The sequence below is a fragment of the Panthera pardus genome, unplaced genomic scaffold (genome assembly GCF_024362965.1).
Source record: "Panthera pardus isolate Hobbes unplaced genomic scaffold, ASM2436296v1 HiC_scaffold_8, whole genome shotgun sequence".
Taxonomy (NCBI): Eukaryota; Metazoa; Chordata; class Mammalia; order Carnivora; family Felidae; genus Panthera; species Panthera pardus.
The window spans coordinates 114,720,492-114,741,568 of NW_026527013.1; the positions used below are offsets into that span (position 1 = coordinate 114,720,492).

At 34.8% G+C, this 21,077-nt stretch overlaps 1 protein-coding gene across 4 annotated transcripts in view; it reads right to left on the reverse strand.

Moving 5' to 3' along the window:
* HYCC1 (hyccin PI4KA lipid kinase complex subunit 1) overlaps window positions 1–21,077 on the reverse strand; it is a 132,417-nt gene that overhangs the window by 71,896 nt on the left and 39,444 nt on the right. For all 4 annotated transcript variants that reach the window (XR_008420660.1, XR_008420661.1, XM_053898425.1 and 1 more), the window contains exons 2-3: window positions 9,439–9,517; window positions 2,633–2,734 (exon numbers count right to left, since the gene is read on the reverse strand). Coding sequence is in view for 2 of the 4 variants with exons in the window: in XM_053898425.1 (XP_053754400.1) it covers window positions 2,633–2,734; window positions 9,439–9,489 (153 nt within the window). In the remaining 2 variants the exon portion in view is untranslated. The remainder of the gene's footprint in view (window positions 1–2,632; window positions 2,735–9,438; window positions 9,518–21,077) is intronic.

The following is a 21,077-nucleotide window of genomic DNA, read 5'->3' on the forward strand; positions in this document are numbered from 1 at the left end:
CTCTCAAAATAAATAAACTTAAAAAAAAGAATTTGGTCCATTTTGTTCACTGCTACATTTCTAAGTGATTTCTGGAACATTTATGGGTTCAAAAAATACTTAATGAATTAAACTAAATAATGAAAAAGTACTATTACTAAAATCCAAATACCAAATTTGCTAAACTTCAAATAACACCCAAACCAATGTCCCAAATTTCAAAAATGCCAAAAGACAATGAATGATATCAACATTTTGGGATATTTCCAAATTAGGATACAAAATATTCTAAAGAGAAAAAGGAGGGTTATGATGTTCAAATAGATTACACTGTTATATTTTAGAAGCCCTTCTAAGTATATTTTTTTAAGATTGAGTTGGGTTTTAAGAATACAGAATACACACTATCTTCACCACATAAATCTGGCTAAAAACATAAAACAAACTTAAATGCAAAATCTCCTAAATTAGTGATTCTAAAAGCATGGCCCATGGACTGAAGACCAGCCACAAATGTTATCAGTAATTGAGAGGAAACAATGTAAATACCGAAATTGAGAGGAAACATTAAAAGACTTTTATAGCAACTTGATATTGCTTCACCATCCAAGTTGGTGATCAGCAAACTTACTTAACAGGATATAGTATAGATCAGTTAGGGGTTATCAAATTTATGTGGTACCTCACATATGATGTGAGTTTCATGTTAATCATGTGCACTAGGTACACTTATTAGTCTGCAACAGACTGAAATTTTTTTAAAAACTGGTCCTTCACCACAAATACTTTGAGAAATACTGCTCTGAACCATAAGAGTTGTATTTACTTTGAATAAAAGAAATGCTATGAACCAAACTAGTCTATCAGAAATTTACCTTACAAACTATATCCAACATAGGCTGGTTAAATCAACCTTCATCACAGGGTAATTTCAAAATATAAAGCAGTAAATTAGAAACAAGATTTCATTTATTAAAAAAATAATAAAGCTATACCTATACTTACTCTGTTTGGTGAAATAATTCTTACACATGGAAAACCTTAAAATAGCATCCACCGAAATACTTTGAAAACTAAAACCCTTCAAGAAAACAAGCTACCTATACATGTTATACAAATTAAAGAGCTTTGGCGAAAAGGAAAGAACAAGCAAAATGTGATTATTCTATTCAGTTTTCCAGGTCAAGTTTGGGGTTTGTCAATTTCACCCCTAGTCTTGTCTTTTGCACATAACAGTCATGATGCACTTTATAGCATAATCAGTAGAAGCTGGGTTTTCCAGACCTCCTTCCTGAAGAGGTTAACTACTCAAATAACAACAGGCTCTAGTTTTGGAAGGTTAATCCAAAAGGCACATAGATCCACACAGGACTGGACTCCAGGGTATAAGTTATTTTACCATCAAGTAATAAGACTAGTGGTGTCAGAGCTGCCATGTCATCTACCAAACTTGTGTACAAAAAGAATTACATTCCTCGTATCCCTCCCCTCTATTCCACCTCTTTCCATTCTTAATAGCTTCCTCCTAGGCTATTATCCTAGTACCTAGCCTTGCTTTCAATTTTTCCATTCTCCTATCTATCCTCCACATAGCCACCTTCCTGAAACAATAATCTGATCAAGTCATACCTTCAGTACAAAAGTCTAAATTGCTTATGATGGAGTTCAAGGCTCACCATGGTTACGACCTAAACCAATCTTTCCAGCTTCAGTTCAGTACCAGTCTTATTCTCTTGTTTACTATTGCATTAGCCTATTTGCTATTTTCCAAATGCCATGCCTTTTATTGTCCACACTACTTCCAATCCTTTTCTATTCTATTATGAATAGTGGGATTTACAAGCACCAGAATCTGAAGTATAAATCATTTTATCACCTTCAAACTAAATTTTCTTTCTAAAAAAAGAGAAGGAAATGGGGGCGGGGAGTGGGGGCAAGAGAAAAGAAGTAAGCACAGAGAAACATCAGCCAGACAAAACTGCTTGCCATTCCTTGAGTGTTTTGCATTTTCTCAGACCTCCATATACTATTCCAACAGCTTAGAATGTCCTTTCACATTACATATCTGGAAAACTTATGCATATGCATCTAAGCATTCCCTTGAAAGCATGTATTTACTTATTTTCTCTCCTTTTCCTCTTTCAAGATAAAGACCATGTGTTACTATTCTTTGATTTTCTATTGCCTAGCATTAAAGCTGGTTTATAGTGGGCATACAAATATTTGCTGAATGAACAAAGACATATAATGACACTGACTTTCTAGGCTGCCTCTAGCAAGATAGATAGATAGATAGATAGATAGATAGATAGATAGAAAGAAAGAAAGAAGAGGAGGAATATGTTCAGAGATGGCTTTTAGAATATAGTAATAATCTACTTCTTGGCCTAGGGGATGGTACAGTGAAGTTCATTTTATTATAGTTCTTTTTTTTTTTATTATTCAACCATTTTTTTGAAAATACAGTATTCTACTCTCATCCCCTCTACACCACTTCCCAAATGTAATCAGATAAACAATCCATAATATATATTAAAGTTCTTTAAACATATACTTTTTCTAATTCTTTTATATATATGTGATATTTCACAATAAAAAATTAAAAATCAATCAATTGAATACTACAAGCACAATAAACTATAAGAGTACTTACCTCACTTTGTGGCTCCTGGATAACTTTATACAGAGATGAAACTAAAGAACTCTTGTCTTTCAAATTTGTGGCATAATTTGGTAAAGATGTTTCTGGTAGTGTCTAAACAAATTTAAAAAAATTTATTTTTATGAAATATCCGTAATAGGCAAATCCATAAATAGAAAGTACATTACTTGTTACCAGAGGTTGGGGGGTGGGGGAGATTTGGAGTGACTGACAGGTATGGAATTTCCTTTTGGGGTGGTGGAATTAGATGCTGGTGTTAGTTGCATAACATTGTGACTATACTAAAAACCACTATATTTTCAGCCTAAAACAATGAATTTTATGTTATGTGAAATATATCTCAACAAAAAACATATTTAATTTTCTTGTCATCAACAAGGATAAAAATTAACATTAACACTTCATCTTTGATTGAACAGTTTGGGGTTAGAAATGAGAATACAAAACATGTAAAGCTAGAGATATATTTTTTGTAATATCATACAAATTCAAAATCTCATTAGTGGTATTGATCCTACCTCTTAATAAACACGTTGTATATGGATCTAATGTTTCAAACCTTAAAGCCACAGATTATCTACCAAAGTAACCCCTGAGTTATATATGGTGACCGTTAACTTAGATAAGGCTGTTCAATTAACAGAGTTGGGGGCAAATTTTAGACTTCTCAGAACTGGTGAAAAAGATAGCCATACTACCAGCAAACTAATTTTCCTAATGCCATTTAAAATATGGATAACTAGGGGCACCTGGGTGGCTTAGTCAGTTAAGCGTCTGACTTCGGCTCAGGTCATGATCTTGCAATCCGTGGGTTCGAGCCCCACGTCGGGCTCTGTGCTGACAGCTCAGATCCCGGAGCCTGCTTGGGATTCTGTGTCTCCCTCTCTCTCTGCCCCTCCCCTGCTCACTCTCTGTCTCTCTCTGTCTCAAAAATAAATAAAAACATTAAAAAAAATAAAATAAAAATAAAATAAAATAAAATAAAATATGGACAACTAATTACAACTTGCCAGTACCACCCATTCAGAAAAGACACCATGACCAGAGAGGAATGGGAAGAGATCAAACTCCAGTATCAGACGGTTTGGGGTAAAAGTACTAGGGAAATCTGAAAAAAAACAAAACAAAACAAAAACAAAACACTTCATTATAACAAATGACAAAAACCTACCCTTCTAGAGTATACCTCTTCCTTAATATCTGTCTCTAAGTCATTATTTTTTCTCATGCAAATTACCTCAATTAATCAGTCAACAAATGTTAATCTTGCAGTAGATACAGTGTCTCAGGATATTGCTAATAGTCATTCCACGGTATATACTATTTCTTATTTGTCCCATCTCCTAGTATTTAATAATTTAAAAGTTATGATTAGTGCATATACATGTACATGTTCATAAACAGACACTGAAAATTAAACAGCATAAATGTTTGTACTAAGGATATATGATTCATTTTTACTTTACCATGAGTTCCTTAAGGGCAAAAACTATCTTATTATCACTCCATCCACAGCACTCAGCACAAGGCCTCATATTCAAACCTCCGCTGAAGGGATTTAGTATAGATGAACAAAATGAGAATAAACACTGCCACTATTTACACTTCAGTAGATTCTTTAAAAATAGGTCACATTACATCTTAAGATATATAAATGAATAGATTCTTTTTTTAATTCAATAAGATGGTTTTGTTTACCAGAACAGTAAGTAAATATGAACTGTCTGGAAACCTTCCACCATTCTCCAGAGTAAAAAAAGAAAGTTTCACTGCAATTGCTTACATAAAGAGGAGATTAGGGCATTCTTCAATATTTCAAAAGCAAGTAACAAAAGATTTCCAGGCAACATTCCATTTCCGTTATTTGATCAAGAGTAACCTTACACTAGGGGAATTTATATAAAAGGGAATAACGGTCAAATAAACAACAGATTTCTTTTTTTTTAAGTTTTTTTAATATGTTTATTCATTTTTGAGAGAGACAGAGTGTGAGCGGGGGAGGGCAGAGAAAGAGGAAGACACAGAATCCAAAGTAGGCTCCAGGCTCTGAACTGTCAGCACAGAGCCAAGTGTGGGGCTGAAACCATTAACCATGAGATCCTGACCTGAGCAGAAGTCAGATGCTTAAACGAATGAGCCACCCAGGCATCCCTATAAATAACAGATTTCTAACCCCCTGAATGGAAATGAACCTGAACTATATATATAAAATACACTATTATATAGATGTGTATGTCTAACTATAAAATCTAAAATGGAGTGAATTGAAATTTAAATTTTAAAAATGATTAGTAAATAGAAAGATTATTGTAATGTTACATATACTATTTAGGCTAAAACTGGAACATTCATTAAAAATGTTCATTATAATTTTCAATTTATGTACCAATTAACCTTTATGAAATAAAACATTGTCTGTGAAACAGCCAAAGACAAAAGGATAGCTCTTCTCTGAAGAGACAAATTCCAGAAAATATCCTGGACCGAGGACACTGTGCTGCTAACTGAGAGGAAGTGTCTTCTAAAACTTAGTGCACAAGTCTGTCGTTATTCCATTTTGTGAATGTGGGAAAAGCTACTTTTGTCTATAGAAGGGGAGAAAATATAATTTCTGTTTTTATAAACAGTGTTTTGAAAAACTTAAAATCTAACCATGCCTAGTGGACTTAAGTACTACTATAGCAAACCTTTGAATTTTCTTGCACTGTACTAGTTCAAAGGTACTGGCCTTCTTAAATACCAGCTAAGCTTTCTCACTTTTCAGAAGGCAGAATTTTTGTCAGAAGACAAAAAAAAAAAAAAAAAAAGTAATGGGAAATTAGTCTTGGCAAAAGTTGAAGAAGACAGATGCTTCATACTAAAGTATCATTTGGCAGATGGCTTTTTAAAAACGTAAGGAGGTGATATGGGTTGGGTAGAAGAGAATTAATGAAGATAGACAGATGGATGGAGAGCCAATAAATAAAACAACTCTGTTCAACAACATTACACATAAGACTAGATTTTGAGATTCAGTGACTACCAGAAAATTGAAAAATTAGCAGTCTAGAATTCTGCTAGATAAATCTACACATAGCATTAAGGAAAACACAATACAATCTGAAAGTTAATACTTTACAAATCAATCTTTGAAAAGATAAAAACTGAATGATTCAGAAAATATTAAAATAATGAAGTCTCAAATCGAATCACTTTGTTGGTATATAAAGAGAATACTAATGAGGGCCTATAGCTAGAGTATATACTGAAAAGTTTTTCCAAAGGCAAAAAAAATTTTTTTTTTCACACAACAAATTGTGTTGTCTTTGTGCATTTGAGAGCATAGTGAATGAAGTTAGGTTGGGAGTTCAAACTGTGGCCATGGAACAATGTAAAACTAAAATCATCTTCACAGACCACCCACTCACTCTTTCTGATGAGGATATTGAAACCCAAAAAAGTTATGTGATTTTTCCAACATCCTAAAACCACATAGCAGAATACTTATGATTAGATCAAACGGTTTCTGACTTCTCAGCCCAATGCGCTTTGAACTACTTTATTAATCTGATGATCTTAGCTTTAATAGTACCATGGTTGTTAAATTCAACAACCAAGCAAAGGCTTTCTCCTCCAACCCCTTCTCTCCCTCAATACCCCCCTCCTTTTCCCTCTCGTTCTCTCCCTCTCTCTTTGCCTCTCCCTCTCCCTCTCTATCTATATCTATATCTATATCTATATCTATATCTATATCTATATAGATATATATGTGCACATCCAAACTTCCTTTCTTATTTTAACCAAAATATGTAATTAACATTACAAATCATTTCAAAAGACAAAATACTTTTAAGAGATACGTTCTCAAGTACTTTTCTACCTTTTATTACCTTTAATATGCTGCTGATTTTGCCTGATAACCTTAATCTCTTCATTAGACATAAACAGAGCTGAATTCAACATACATGAACACAATTCAGAATAACATTCAAAATAATTTTCAGGAATGCTTACCAAATTAACCAAGAAACAGAAAATGTCTTCTTAACTAGCTATAATACAGACTTAACAATAATTTAAAACATTAACTGAGTTAAATTGACTGGAAATTGGGTAAATTTAATCTTGGGGGTTAGAAGAAAATTAAATTAAATTACTTTTTAATTCATAGGGCCCAGGATTTTACTCCCATCCTCCCAATGGAAAAGTTTCTTTATCCTTGAATTAAACTTATAAAAATTTTGATAAAATAGCACTACTCACTAATACACTATAGACAAAATATTATTTAGATAATACTTTATTCACATCCTACTTTCTTTTAGTGGAAAATGGTACTTAGAAAATAAGATCTGGGTGCATAATATACTCATTACTACTGGGGTGTAACTGTCATTGTTTCTCAGCCCTCCCAGTGAACAAACCTGGGAAATATATGTATGCATTTACATACGGATATACATGTATAATGATATCACATACATATTTAGATCCATGAGTCATACTGATTCTTACAATTCCAGTCTAACACCTTAAGGTTCTTTCTTGCCATTCCCCATTCCATGTTTCTAATTCCTTTCTCAGACACTGAGAAACCTAACTCCCATTATCCTCCATATATTTATTTATTTACTCAGAGTAACCAACCTACCAATGTAACCCCTCTGGCTGAGTCTTCTACATGTCACCTCTGCAACCCTCCACCCTAGCTACCCACTTCTTCAAGCACTAGGGCATAGTGTTGCCCATACTGCTGCACTGCCCCTTTACCTTACCCTTCACTGCTACACTTGCTAGGGTGCTATGTATCCAAGCCAGGAGGGGAAGGGAATAAACAAACAGGCAGGAAGGTAAGGAATCAGTCATGATTTTCAATTACTTGCCTTAACAGTTGACCCCTCCCCTATACCATCCTTTAACAGGCCCTCTTTCCACAACTTCCATATTAAAAAATGGCTAACTGGCTATATCTGCTTTTGCAAATTTGACTTCACTATCAAACATAAGAATCCTTAATAGTACTCAACTTTTAAATTTGACGATTTCCATCAACTGTCAAAAAAAAAAATCATGGTATAATGAACCAAATTAAATACTCTTAAAGCAAAAAAAAGCTTAAAACCTTGAATACTTACTCACAAAAACAACATATGCAGGGAAAAAAAGCACATACAAAATGTAATCAAATTATTAAAATATGTAGAAGGCACTATATACAGTGCACTTTTATAAGATTCTACCTCATGTTATGATGATTTAGGGGATCTGTAGAAGGATACTCAACTCATGACTATAATAAATTACAGAGTAAAAATCTGCCCAGACATTTGTCAGGATAAGATAATAATGACTGATAAGACCAGCTGCAAAATTAACAGGAAACACCACTTCTCTCAAGGACACACTGCAGCTAAAGTGTCATAACAACCTCCCTTTTTTGAGTGACTAGCTATATCCTTATTCACTGAGAAGCCTTGTTATCTAAAATCATAGATATCAAAAACTTTGCTGTTTAAACATATATCAGTAAGAATGAAACATCCCACTCTTTCCTGAAGGATCTAAGTCACCTTGAAACAGAGAAGCAGCCTTGATTTCCAGTCAAGGTGCAGAGCTTCATATAAGGGGTTTCTGAACACAACATTCCACATGGATGTTAACTGTGTAGTTTCCAAGACAACATTATCCTGGGTCTACTCTGAAGTCCATACCAGATTTTAACTCCATTACACACAGCTCTGCTTTGTGTTAAGCCCATCAAAATACTACTCCATTTAAATTTCATCTAGGGGCACCTGGGTGGCTTAGTCGGTTAAGTGTCCGACTTCAGCTCAGGTCACGATCTCACGGTTTGTGAGTTCAAGCCGCGTGTCAGACTCCATGCTGACAGCTAAGAGCCTGGAGCCTGCTTCAGATTCTGTGTCTCCCCTCTCTCTGCTCCTCCCCTGTTCCTGCTCTCTCCCTCTCTCTGTCTCTCTCAAAAATAAATAAACATTAAAAAAAATTTTTTTTTTAATTTTTCATCTGAATTTCACCCTTCCTCCAAACACTATAATAATTTTGTCTTTTCCTTTGTTTGGTAAGTTGGCCATATAGTGTCTGTTGTAGTCTCCTTCACTGAAACAAGCCAATTAAGTCTGACTTTGTCAGACAATACATCTGTCCCAGAAAGTGGTGGGCTCATTAGGCTAGACAAAATATTGATAGTTGCATTACAAACTCTTCATTCCTCTGGTTCATGATCATGAAGTTCACGTAATTATGTGTAACAAGACCCAGAGGACAAGGAGAAGGTAATTAACTGGTTAAAGAACACAATTTTAGCAATTATAGAGAAAACTTCGTAAGACAAGAAAACAAAAGTTAACCAGCTAGAGAAGAATCCATTGGTAGAAAGGTGGGCAAATATCTTTCCATCTTCTCCTCATTGTTGATCATGCCCACTCCCTTTGCCCTCTAAACTGGGAGAAACATTTAAACATTGAATTTTTAATGGTGGTTAGAAAGGGTAACATTAATAATCAGAAACTTTAACCATTCTTTGTGGTGTTGCTGTGAAAAGGAGAAAATAAAATCTTTTAACCACTTGGGAGAAAAAAAGGAATTGATTTCCTAGAAAAAACTATGTATAAATAATTCCCTATTAAGATTTGTTGGAACATATTTCTGCTTCCATAGATATTTAGCCTTTCAGTCATTAAAAAGAATAAAAATTACAAGAAGTAAAATAAAATATTTTTTTAAAAAGCCACTGTGATTTAAACCCCAGACAAAACTTCTTTGGAGTATAATTATTATATTGAGACAGTAAATATTACCTTAAATTCTGACAACCATTCCTCCACTACCCCTTTCTCTGAAGTGAACATCTTTCCACATCTGTTCTAGACCTCCAACCTGGAAGTTAACACAGAAAATGTTAAAATTTGTAATATATTTTATTTTTAGATTATTATGAATAGAACTAATCCTATAAAATTGTGTTACTTCTTCTTTGTGAAATTAAGGCAGATTCAAACATAAATTAGCAGGCTCACTTCAAAACAATGTGCACAAACAAGTATTCAAATGCAAGAATTATAACAAAAGTATAAATATCACAACATAATTAAATTGGCTCTGCAATGTTCATTCAGCTTTTAGGAATGCCAGCTGCAAAACATACTGAACACTTTCCCCCAGTTTCAACGAAATAATTCCAAAATATCATGCATCTTAAGAAAATTTCAGAAAATAATTTAAAACTGCAAAAATATAAAAAGACATGCTACAAAACTGACTTTGTACAAAGCAGTTTAGTAATTTAATTTGCTTATATTTTGATTCTTTACGATCTATTTAGGCAAGCCAATTGGCTCCCTGAAAGCTTAATACTCATAAAACAAGAGTAAAAGTGATAATATTCAAGATAATGATCACATTCAACAATAGTTATTCAGACTGGGATTTAGTTAAGTAAAAATAAGGGAAAAAAGCTAAAGAACATGCAAAACAAATTTAGCTCAAGCAAAATTGCTGTGAAAATACAATGTTGTTTTCTTCACCCATCTATATGAACGTAGACCTAGAAACTGTTTCTTGAAGAAAACCTTAGCTCTATCTGAATTTCCTAAACCCCTAATTCAGGCACAAATCCTGCATGAGACTTAATTTTTATCAGCATAATCATGTAGTAGAAATAGAGGTATAATTGCCCAAAACTTAATCTTGATTCTATTACTTATTTGTAGTAGAAACTTAGGCAAGTTATTTACCTTAATTTTTTCATCTGTGAAATACAGATAACCATAGCACCTACAGTCAAGGGTTATGATTAAATTAAAAATGCAAATAAAAGCACTTATTACAGTACCTGGCAATAAGGCTTTAAATACTATGCAAAATTTGTACCATATTACTGATTTTATAGAACTGTCCATTCAGATAAATTGGGCTTTGGAATTATGTCCCAAATGTTACCAAAAACACTGCTATCTCACATGTTATCACCTTTAAAATCCAAAAAAGGAGAAAATTCACATCTTCAGTTTTTACGACCAGGAAAAACTCTCCTTTAGAGTAACTGGTTTGCTTTTACATATGGATACTGTGAATCTCATAACTGATTCTCTTTGCTTTGACTCTAATAAAATGGGAGTTACAGTTTCTGCCCTAACTCTGTATACAAAAAAGCAGGCCTGAATTAATCTTATCTGTCGTTTTATATTATACTCTTATCCTTATTTTATTTCTGCATTTTTATTTTTATCTTGTTACATTATACTTATTTGTGAAGCAAAATGAAGGAAAGTAAATTTAAATACGCATGTTTTCTTTTGTATCGATTCACTGTTTACTTAGTAAATTAAGATAGAAAATTATCACAAATAAAACGATGTTACATCAAATTACAGAGAATTGGGGAGGTGAAATTTTTACAAAAATTCAAAACAACTCCCTAGTTAAAATTAATTTTTAAAAGGTTGAAAGGAATCAAGAGGGATTTGACTATCAAGAATACTCAAGCAATCTTGAAGAACAACAGAGCTACAGGACTTGAACTTCTAAACATCAAGGTTTACTAGAAAATCTAACAAACATTATAGTAGTTAAGCCAGTGTGTATTATCAAAAGGGCCAAAAAGAATCAATGGAATGAAACAGGGTGGCCAGAAAAAATATATATATATTAAATAATATAATATATAATATTACATAATTATATATATATTATATTATATAATTATATAATTATAATATTTTTCTGGCCACCCTGTTTCATTCCATATATATATATATATATATATATATATATATATGTATATATATATACATATATATATATATATATATACACACACACACACACACACATACATATGGAGAACCATGACCTAGTAGTTCATACCACATGCAAATATCAGTTCCAGTTGGATCTTAGATTTAAGTGAAAAAGGTAAAACAAAAAGCATTTGGAGAAAAACATAAGAGAATACATTCATAACCTTAGAGTAGGCAAAGGTTTCTTAAACAAGAAGCACAAAAGCACTGTTCATAAAGCAATTCAAAAATAAATTGGACTTCATTAAATTAAGAACTTCTGTTTGTCAACAAATGAATGAATAAAAAAATGCAGTGTACAATGAAATACTATTCAGCCTTAAAAAGGCAATCCTGCCATTTGTGACAACATGGGTGAACCTGGAGGACATTATGCTAGGTGAAATAAATCAGGCACAGAAAGATAAATACTCCAATATCTCACTTATATGTAAAGGCTAAAAAAGTCAAACTCATAGTTAACACAGAGTAAAATGATGGTATCCAGGGGCTATGGAGGTGGGGGCAATGGGGAGATGTTGGTCAAAAGATGTACATTTTCAGTCACAAGATAATTCCTGGGGATCTAATGTACATACAGCATGTTAACTACAGTTGAAAATGTATATTTGAAATTTGCTGAGAGAGTAGCTCTTAAGTGCTCTCACCACACACACACACAAAGATAACTAAGTGAGGTAATGGATATATTAATTAGCTTGATTGTGGCATATCAAAATATTGATACCTTAAATACATACAACTTTTATTTGTCAATCACACTTCAATAAAGCTGGTGGGGTTTGGGGATGGGGGGAAGGGAAGAACTTCTGTTCATCAAGTTACCACTAAGAGAATGAAAAGACAAAGCCAAAGGGTGGGAGATGATATTTGCATTTCATATATCTAACAGAAGTCTCATATACAGAACTCAAATTAGTAAGAAAAAGGCAGATAATTCAATAGGAAAAACAAGCATAACAGTTACCCAAATGAAAAACCTAACATATGAAAGGTGTTCAACACACACACACACACACACATACACACACACACTTGCAAGTGTGGCTAGAATGAAAAACAAAAATCCCAAGTGTTGAAAAAAGATATGGAGCAAACAGAATATTCATAAGAGCTGGTATGGATATAAATTGGTACAATATCTTGGAAAACTCTTTGACAATATCTTCTGAACTTGAACAAATGCATCTTCCATAGACCAACAATTCCACTCATAAAAATATACCCTAGAGAAATGTGGATATATGTTTTCTGAAAGATGTGTTTAGTTAGGAATTCTCAGAGCAGCAGTTTTTGTAAACAGTTAAAAACTAGAAACAAACCAAATGTTCATCAAGAGTAGAATGGATAAATATACCACATGGAGTTCTATACAACAATGACAATAAGAAAACTATAATTATATCAGTGTCACAATGTTGGGGAAAAGAAGGCAGATGAAAGAGTACATGCTCTGTAACTACATTTACATACACTTCAAAAACAGGCAAAACTAATCGATTGTGTTAAAAGTTAGGATAATGCACTCTGGAAAACAGTATGGAGGTTCCTCAAAAAACTAAAAATAGAACTACCCTATGATTCAGCAATCGCACTACTAGGTATTTATCCAAGGGATACAGGTATGCTGTTTCGAAGGGGCACATGCACTCCAATGTTTATAGCAGCACTATCAACAATAGCGAAAGTATGGAAAGAGCCCAAAGTCCATTGATGGATGAATGGATAAAGAAGATATGGTACATATATACAATGGAGTATTACTCGGCAATCAAAAAGAATGAAATCTTGCCATTTGCAACTACGTGGATGGAACTACAGGGTATTATGCTAAGCGAAATTAGAGAAAGACAAAAATCATATGACTTCACTCATATGAGGACTTTAAGACACAGAACAGATGAACCCAAGGGAAGGGAAGCAAAAATAATATAAAAACAGGGAGGGGGACAAAACATAAGAGACTCTTACATATGGAGAACAAACAGAGGATTGCTGGAGGGGTTGTGGGAGGGGGGATGGACTAAATGGGTAAGGGGCATTAAGGAATCTACCCCCGAAATCATTGTTGTACTATATGCTAACTAACTTGGATGTAAATTAAAAAAAAAAAAAAAGTTAGGATAACGGTTCCCCTGAGGGAGTTATTTCTTGGGTTCTAGTAATATTCTGCTTCTTGATGTATGGGCCAGTTACACAGGTGTGTTCATTTAGTGAAAATTCACCAAGCTTAACACTGATTTGCACATTTTTCTGTGTGTATATTATACAATAGTAACACCAAATAGCCAGACCTCTTATCTTCCACTTGACAAGAGATCAAATGGGAGACCTCAACTGCATACCTGAGTTCATCTGTATCCTCATGTGTTTCACAGGCATGCAAGCTCAAGTAAAACTTGAGCCTTCTTCTGTAGAACTCAAAAGAGAGGTCTCAAAATACCTCCTTATCCTTGAAACTTTCACAGCCTCACCACCACTATCTGCCTCTGGTCTACCAAAACCAAAGTCATTATTCCCTTCATCCCTGATTCCTGTTTAAATTGGGAACCGCAAGAAGCTACCACTCCCAGGTTACACTCTGCCTTCACACACTAAGGTTTATAACTCTTGCACACTCTGTTTTACCGTCATCTCCCATCTCATCTTAATTCTGGAAGGAGGTTCTTTCACTGTGCCTTCTGAAATTAACAATCCGTTAGCAGCAAAATCCTCTACATCTTCAACAATTCTCTGTATGTCTCTTTCTTCTTATTCTAACACGAAGCCTCGTTCTTCTCTAAAGACACTGCTTTCCCTGTGATCTTCTCAGAGTGGCTGCTTTTCCTCACGTAGCCCTGGAAGAAACCACTGGGCCTAGAGGTAAAATAAGTGTCCTTCTTCCTCCTTATTATCATTCTAGATCATTCTCCCTCTCACTTTTTAAAAAATCCACCCAACATTACCCTGAAACTCCTGTAGCTGCCATCTATCAATCAATCCCATCACTATCCCTCCCCTTCATTTGTAAATGACCTTAGCTCTGGCTCACTGTCCCTCTTTCAAACTACTCAGACTTAAATTCTTGGTGATTATTTTCTCACACCCTGAACTCTTAATCCCTAAAAATCTCCAACAACACTGTCTTCTTCCCTGCCTCAGCTACTCAATCCTATGATCATAACCTAGACGAGCTATTCTCAAACATTTGGTCAGAGCCATTTTACACTTCAAAATATTGGGCCAACCTAAAGGAATATCCAATGGCCAAAGCTGGAACAATTTCAGCAATGAAACAAATAACTTAGTACTGAATTATTACCCAAAGTATAAAATAAGCATACATGCATCCATATGGAAAGACAAGACATACATACATAAATACATAAAATTTAGAGAGCAAGAGACAAGGCTTCCTTTCATAAGAATTCCAAATGATATATCCAGGAGGAGTTTAGTCCCTGCCTCCCTATTGAGAATGTGCTGTATATAGTGATTTGTTTCCAAAGAATAGGATATAGAAAGGGGAAAATAGTAACTTTATAAGAGAAATCTGTCAAACACTGACTTGATCAAGATTAACCTCAGCCATGATGTCATGTGAATATCACGCACCCCTGATATGATATGATGAGAAGGGCACTTAACCACTGTGGTATTCTTTCCAAAAACCCATAAACCCAGTATAATAATGAGGAAAACATTAGAGAAAACTCAATTTAAGGGATGTTCTACAAAATTTCCAATCTGTACTCCTCAAAGGTAACATGGTCATAAAAAAACAAAAAAGACCAGGAAACTCTTAGAGACCAGAGAGACTAAGGTGACATGACAACTAAATACAATATGGTATCCTGGAACAGATCCTAGAACAGAAAAAGGACAGTGATGAAAAAACTGATGAGATCCCAATAAAGTCTGGAATTTAGTTAATAGAAATGTAATAGTAATGACAAATGTACAATCCTAAAATGACATTAAGAGAAACTGAATAAAAATAGAACTACCCTACGACCCAGCTATTGCACTACTAGGCATTTATCCACATGATACAGGTGTGCTGTTTCAAAGGGACACATGCACCCCCATGTTTATAGCAGCACTATCAACAATAGCCAAAGTATGGAAAGACCCCAAAGTCCATCGATGGATGAATGGATAAAGAAGATGTGATATATATATATATATATATATATATATATATATATATATATATATATATATACACACACACACACACACACACACACTATGGAGTATTACTCGGCAATCAAAAAGAATGAAATCTTGCCATTTGCAACTACGTGGATGGAACTACAGGGTATTATGCTAAGTGAAATGACTCAGTCAGAGAAAGACAAAAATCATATGACTTCACTCATACGAGGACTGTAAGAGACAAAACAGATGAACATAAGGGAAGGGAAACAAAACTAATAAAAACAGGGAGGGGGACAAAACAGAAGAGACTCATAAATATGGAGAACAAACTGAGGGTTACTAGAGGGGTTGTGGGAGGCGGGGTGGGCTAAATGGGTAAGGGGCACTAAGGAATCTACTCCTGAAATCACTGTTGCACTATATGCTAACTAATTTTTAAAAATAAAAAATTAAATAAAAAAAAGAGAGAAACTGAAGCTGGGTGTGTGATATTTGGGAATACTCTATACTATCTCTGTAACTTTTCTATAAATCTAAAATTGTTCATAAAATTATTTTTAAAAATTGAGGCTCTCAAAAAGTTGTCTATTTATGTAGGTTAATATCTATTGATATTTACTATATTTAAAAACAAAACAGAAATTTTTAAAAAACAAGAACACATAAGCACACATCCCATTAGTTATCACTTACCTTTAGTTATATAGTTATATAGTTATATATAGTTATATATATATACTTACACTTAGCCTCTGGAAAGAACCACTGTTTATTTATCAATGGGAATGAAAAAGACAAATAGAAGCCCTACTATTATTATGAAAATAGTTTTAAACTTGTAGACTACATGAAAGGGTCTTAGGGACTCCCAAGAGATCCCCAAATGATCCTTTGAGAGCTACTGCTCTAGTCCTTCTCATTACCCACTTTGATCTCTTATATCTTTTCAGCACACCCTTTTATGCACTCAAACCCCAAAACCTTTCAACCCTACTGGACGTAATGTCATATCCCAATATTCTTCCTCTCCTTGCCCATTTATTTTTTTATTTTTTTTTTAATTTTTTTTCAACGTTTTTTATTTATTTTTGGGACAGAGAGAGACAGAGCATGAACGGGGGAGGGGCAGAGAGAGAGGGAGACACAGAATCTGAAACAGGCTCCAGGCTCCGAGCCATCAGCCCAGAGCCTGACGCGGGGCTGGAACTCACGGACCGTGAGATCGTGACCTGGCTGAAGTCGGACGCTTAACCGACTGCGCCACCCAGGCGCCCCTCTCCTTGCCCATTTAAATTATTAGTCAATTCTAATCACCATTTTGAATATACTTTCTCAGCTATTTTGCCTTTAATTGTTTATTCCTCTGGAAAAATACAGCCCTGGTAAAATCCAACTCTCTACATGGTCCATGTCAGCACCACTCAGCTGAACAAAGTGGAGAAAATGACTAAAACAACACTTAAAAGTTATGACCAAGAACCTTAAGCATGCCCTTAAGGCTACCTGGCAATCCTGCAGAGTTCCCCTATAGTCTACTCACTTTCCCACTCTCCTACTTAATTGTTTCATGTATTGTATCTGATCCTCAAAACCCCAAAACCTTCTCCCCATTCTAACTCTTGGCTGATAATCTTAATTCCTACTTCACTGAACAATCACAAGAAAATTACCACATATTCACAAATGTCTACATACCTAAAGCATCTGTATCTATATATTCCATCTTTCCTTCTGGTAACTATAAATGAATTGTCCATGAACCTATTTGAGGCCAATCCTTTGAATAATGCACTACAATTATCCTCTCTTGCCTACCTAACAAAATCACTTTAACAAGTCTCCGTCTCTTCCTAATTAAATTTGTCCCTCGCTACTAATTCATTCACCCCAAAAAGCTCTTAACCTCATTTCCTCTTTAGCTATCTTCACATTTCCTGTTCCAGTTTTACATTAAAACTTCTCAAAAGAGTTGTATGCTTGTTTCTAATTTCTATCTGCCTTTACTTTTTTTTTTTTTTTTTTTTTTTTTTTTTTTTTAGTTTTTAAAAATCAACTTTAAGGTACAATTTATATACAATAAAATGTACACATTTTAAAAGTTCAGTTCTATATATCCAACCTTTCCAGTCAATCCTCCAATCCCCTATCTCAGGCAACTACTGATTTGATTTCTATCACTATAGATTATTTCAGTCTGCACAAGAGCTTCATATAAATGGAGTCATATATTATGTACGTGTGTTTCTGGCTTCATCTTCTCAGCATAATGTTTTTCAAATTTATTAACACTGTTGAGTATATCAATAGTTTGTTCTTTCTTATTGCTAACTTTTATGAATATACCACAATGTATTTACCTGTTTACCTGTTGATTGACATACGGATTGTCAAACTAGGTCTAGTTTGGACCTATTATGAATCAAGCTGCTATACACATTCACCTGGCAGACTACTATCTGAAGATGACCACAACATAATCTCCTTACAAGATAATTTGGACACATCTGTCTCATCAAGAAGTGGAATCAATGTAACCTCCCTTTCAATGTAGGTAAGCTTGTTACCATGGCTAGGTCACACAAGTGATATAGTTTCCACTTGATTCTCTGTGGGACCATCATTCTCGAAACCTATCCACTGTATTATGAAAATGCCCAAGGACTAACATGGAGAGGCCACATGTAGGTGTTCTCCATTGACAATCTTACTGAGTCCCCACTAATAGTCAACATCAACCAGCAGACCTATGAGCACACGAGTCTTCAGATAATTCCAGCCCCCAGTCACCCCTAGCCTTTGAGCCGTCTCAGCTAAGGCCATAAACATAGACAAAACAGAAAAGTCATCTTACCTGTCTTTTCTCAAATCCTTAACTATAGAATCCATAAGCATGATAAAATGGCTTTATCCATGCTACTAAATTTGGGATGGTTATGCAGCAATAGCAACTGGAACAATATGTATACAAATCTTATGGGCACATTTTTATTTATCTTGGTAAAACACCTATGAGTAGAATTGCTAGGTCATGTAATAACAAAATGTTTTAAATTTTTTTCTTTTTATTTTTTTTATTATTTTTTGATATGAAATCTATTGTCAAATTGGTTTCCATACAACACCCAGTGCTCATCCCAACAGGTGCCCTCCTCAATACCCCTCACCCACCCTCCCCTCCCTTGCACCCCCCATCAACCCTCAGTTTGTTCTCAGTTTTTAAGAGTCTATTATGTTTTGGCTCCCTCCCTCTCTAACCCTTTTTTTTTCTTTTCTTTTTTTTCCTTCCCCTCCCCCATGGTCTTCTGTTAAGTGTCTCAGGATCCACATAGGAGTGAAAACATATGGTATCTGTCTTTCTCTGCCTGACTTATTTCACTTAGCATAACACTCTCCAGTTCCATCCACATTGCTACAAAAGGCCATATTTCATTCTTTCTCATTGCCATGTATCCCACGGTGTATATAAACCACAATTTCTTTATCCATTCATTAATTGATGGACATTTAGACTCTTTCCATAATTTGGCTGTTGTTGGAAGTGCTGCTATAAACATTGGGGTACAAGTGCCCCTATGCATCAGCACTCCTGTATCCCTTGAGTAAATTCCTAGCAGTGCTATTGCTGGGTCATAGGGTAGATCTATTTTTCATTTTTTGAGGAACCTCCACACTGTTTTCCAGAGCAACTGCACCAGTTTGCATTCCCACCAACAGTGCACATCCTCACCAGCATCTATAGTCTCCTGATTTGTTCACTTTAGCTCCTCTGACTGGCGTGAGGTGATATCTCAGTGAGGTTTTGAGGTATTTTCCTGATGAGAAGCGACATTGAGCATCTTTTCATGTAACTGTTGGCCATCTGGATGTCTTTTTTAGAGAAGTGTCTATTCATGTTTTCTGCCCATTTCTTCACTGGACATTTGTTTTTCGGGTGTAGAGTTTGGTGAGTTTTTTATAGATTTTGGATACTAGCCCTTTGCCCAATATGTCATTTGCAAATATCTTTTCCCATTCCGTTGGTTGCCTTTTAGTTTTCTTGATTGTTTCCTTTGCAGTGCAGAAGCGTTTTATCTTTATGAGGTCCCAATAGTTCATTTTTGCTTTTATTCCCTTGCCTTTGGGGATATGTCAAGTAAGAAATCACTGCGGCTGAGGTCAGAGAGGTTTTTTTCCTGCTTTCTCCTCTAGGAATTTGATGGTTTTCTGTCTCACATTCAGGTCCTTTATCCATTTTGAGTTTATTTTTGTGAATGGTGTAAGAAAGTAGTATAGTTTTACCTTTCTGCATGTTGCTGTCTAGTTCTCCCAGCACCATTTGTTAAAGAGATTGTCTTTTTTCCATTGGATATTCTTTCCTGCTTTGTCAAAGTTAGTTGGCCATACTTTTGTGGGTCTAATTCTGGGGTTTCTATACTATTCCATTGGTCTATGTGTCTGTTTTTGTGCCAATACCATACTGTCTTGATGATGACAGCTTTGTAGTAGAGGCTAAAGTCTGGGATTCTGATGCCTCCCACTTTGGTCTTCTTCTTCAAAATTACTTTGGCTATTCGGGGTCTTTTGTGGTTCCATATGAATTTTAGGATTGCTTGTTCTAGCTTTGAGAAAAATGCTGGTGCAGTTTTGATTGGGATTGCATTGAATGTGTAGATAGCTTTGGGTAGTATTGACATTTTAACAATATTCATTCTTCCAATCCATGAGCATGGAATGTTTTTCCATTTCTTTATGTCTCCTTCAATTTCCTTCATAAGCTTTCTATAGTTTTCAGCATACAGATCTTTTACATCTTTGGTTAGGTTTATTCCTAGGTATTTTATGCTTCTTGGTGCAATTGTGAATGGGATCAGTTTCTTTCTCTTTCTGTTGCTTCATTATTAGTGTATAAGAATGCAAGTGACTTCTGTACATTGATTTTGTATGCTGCGACTTTGCTGAATTCTTGTACCAGTTCTAGCAGACTTTTGGTGGAGTCTATCGGGTTTTCCACGTATAATATCATGTCATCTGCAAAAAGTGAAAGCTTGACATCATCATTGCCAATTTTCATGCCTTCGATTTCCTTTTGTGGTCTGATTGCTGATGCTAGAACTTCCAGCACTATGTTAAACAACAGCAGTGAGAGTGGGCATCCCTGTCGTGTTCCTGATCTCAGGGAAAAAGCTCTCAGTTTTTCCCCATTGAGGATGATGTTAGCTGTGGGCTTTTCATAAATGGCTTTTATGATCTTTAAGTATGTTCCTTCTATCCCTACTTTCTCGAGGGTTTTTATTAAGAAAGGATGCTGAATTTTGTCAAATGCTTTTTCTGCATCGATAGACAGGATCATATGGTTCTTATCTTTTCTTTTGTTAATGTGATGTATCACATTGATTGATTTGCAAGTGTTGAACCAGCCCTGCAGCCCAGGAATGAATCCCACTTGATCATGGTGAGTAATTCCTTTTATATGCTGTTGAATTCGATTTGCTAGTATCTTGTTGAGAATTTTTGCGTCC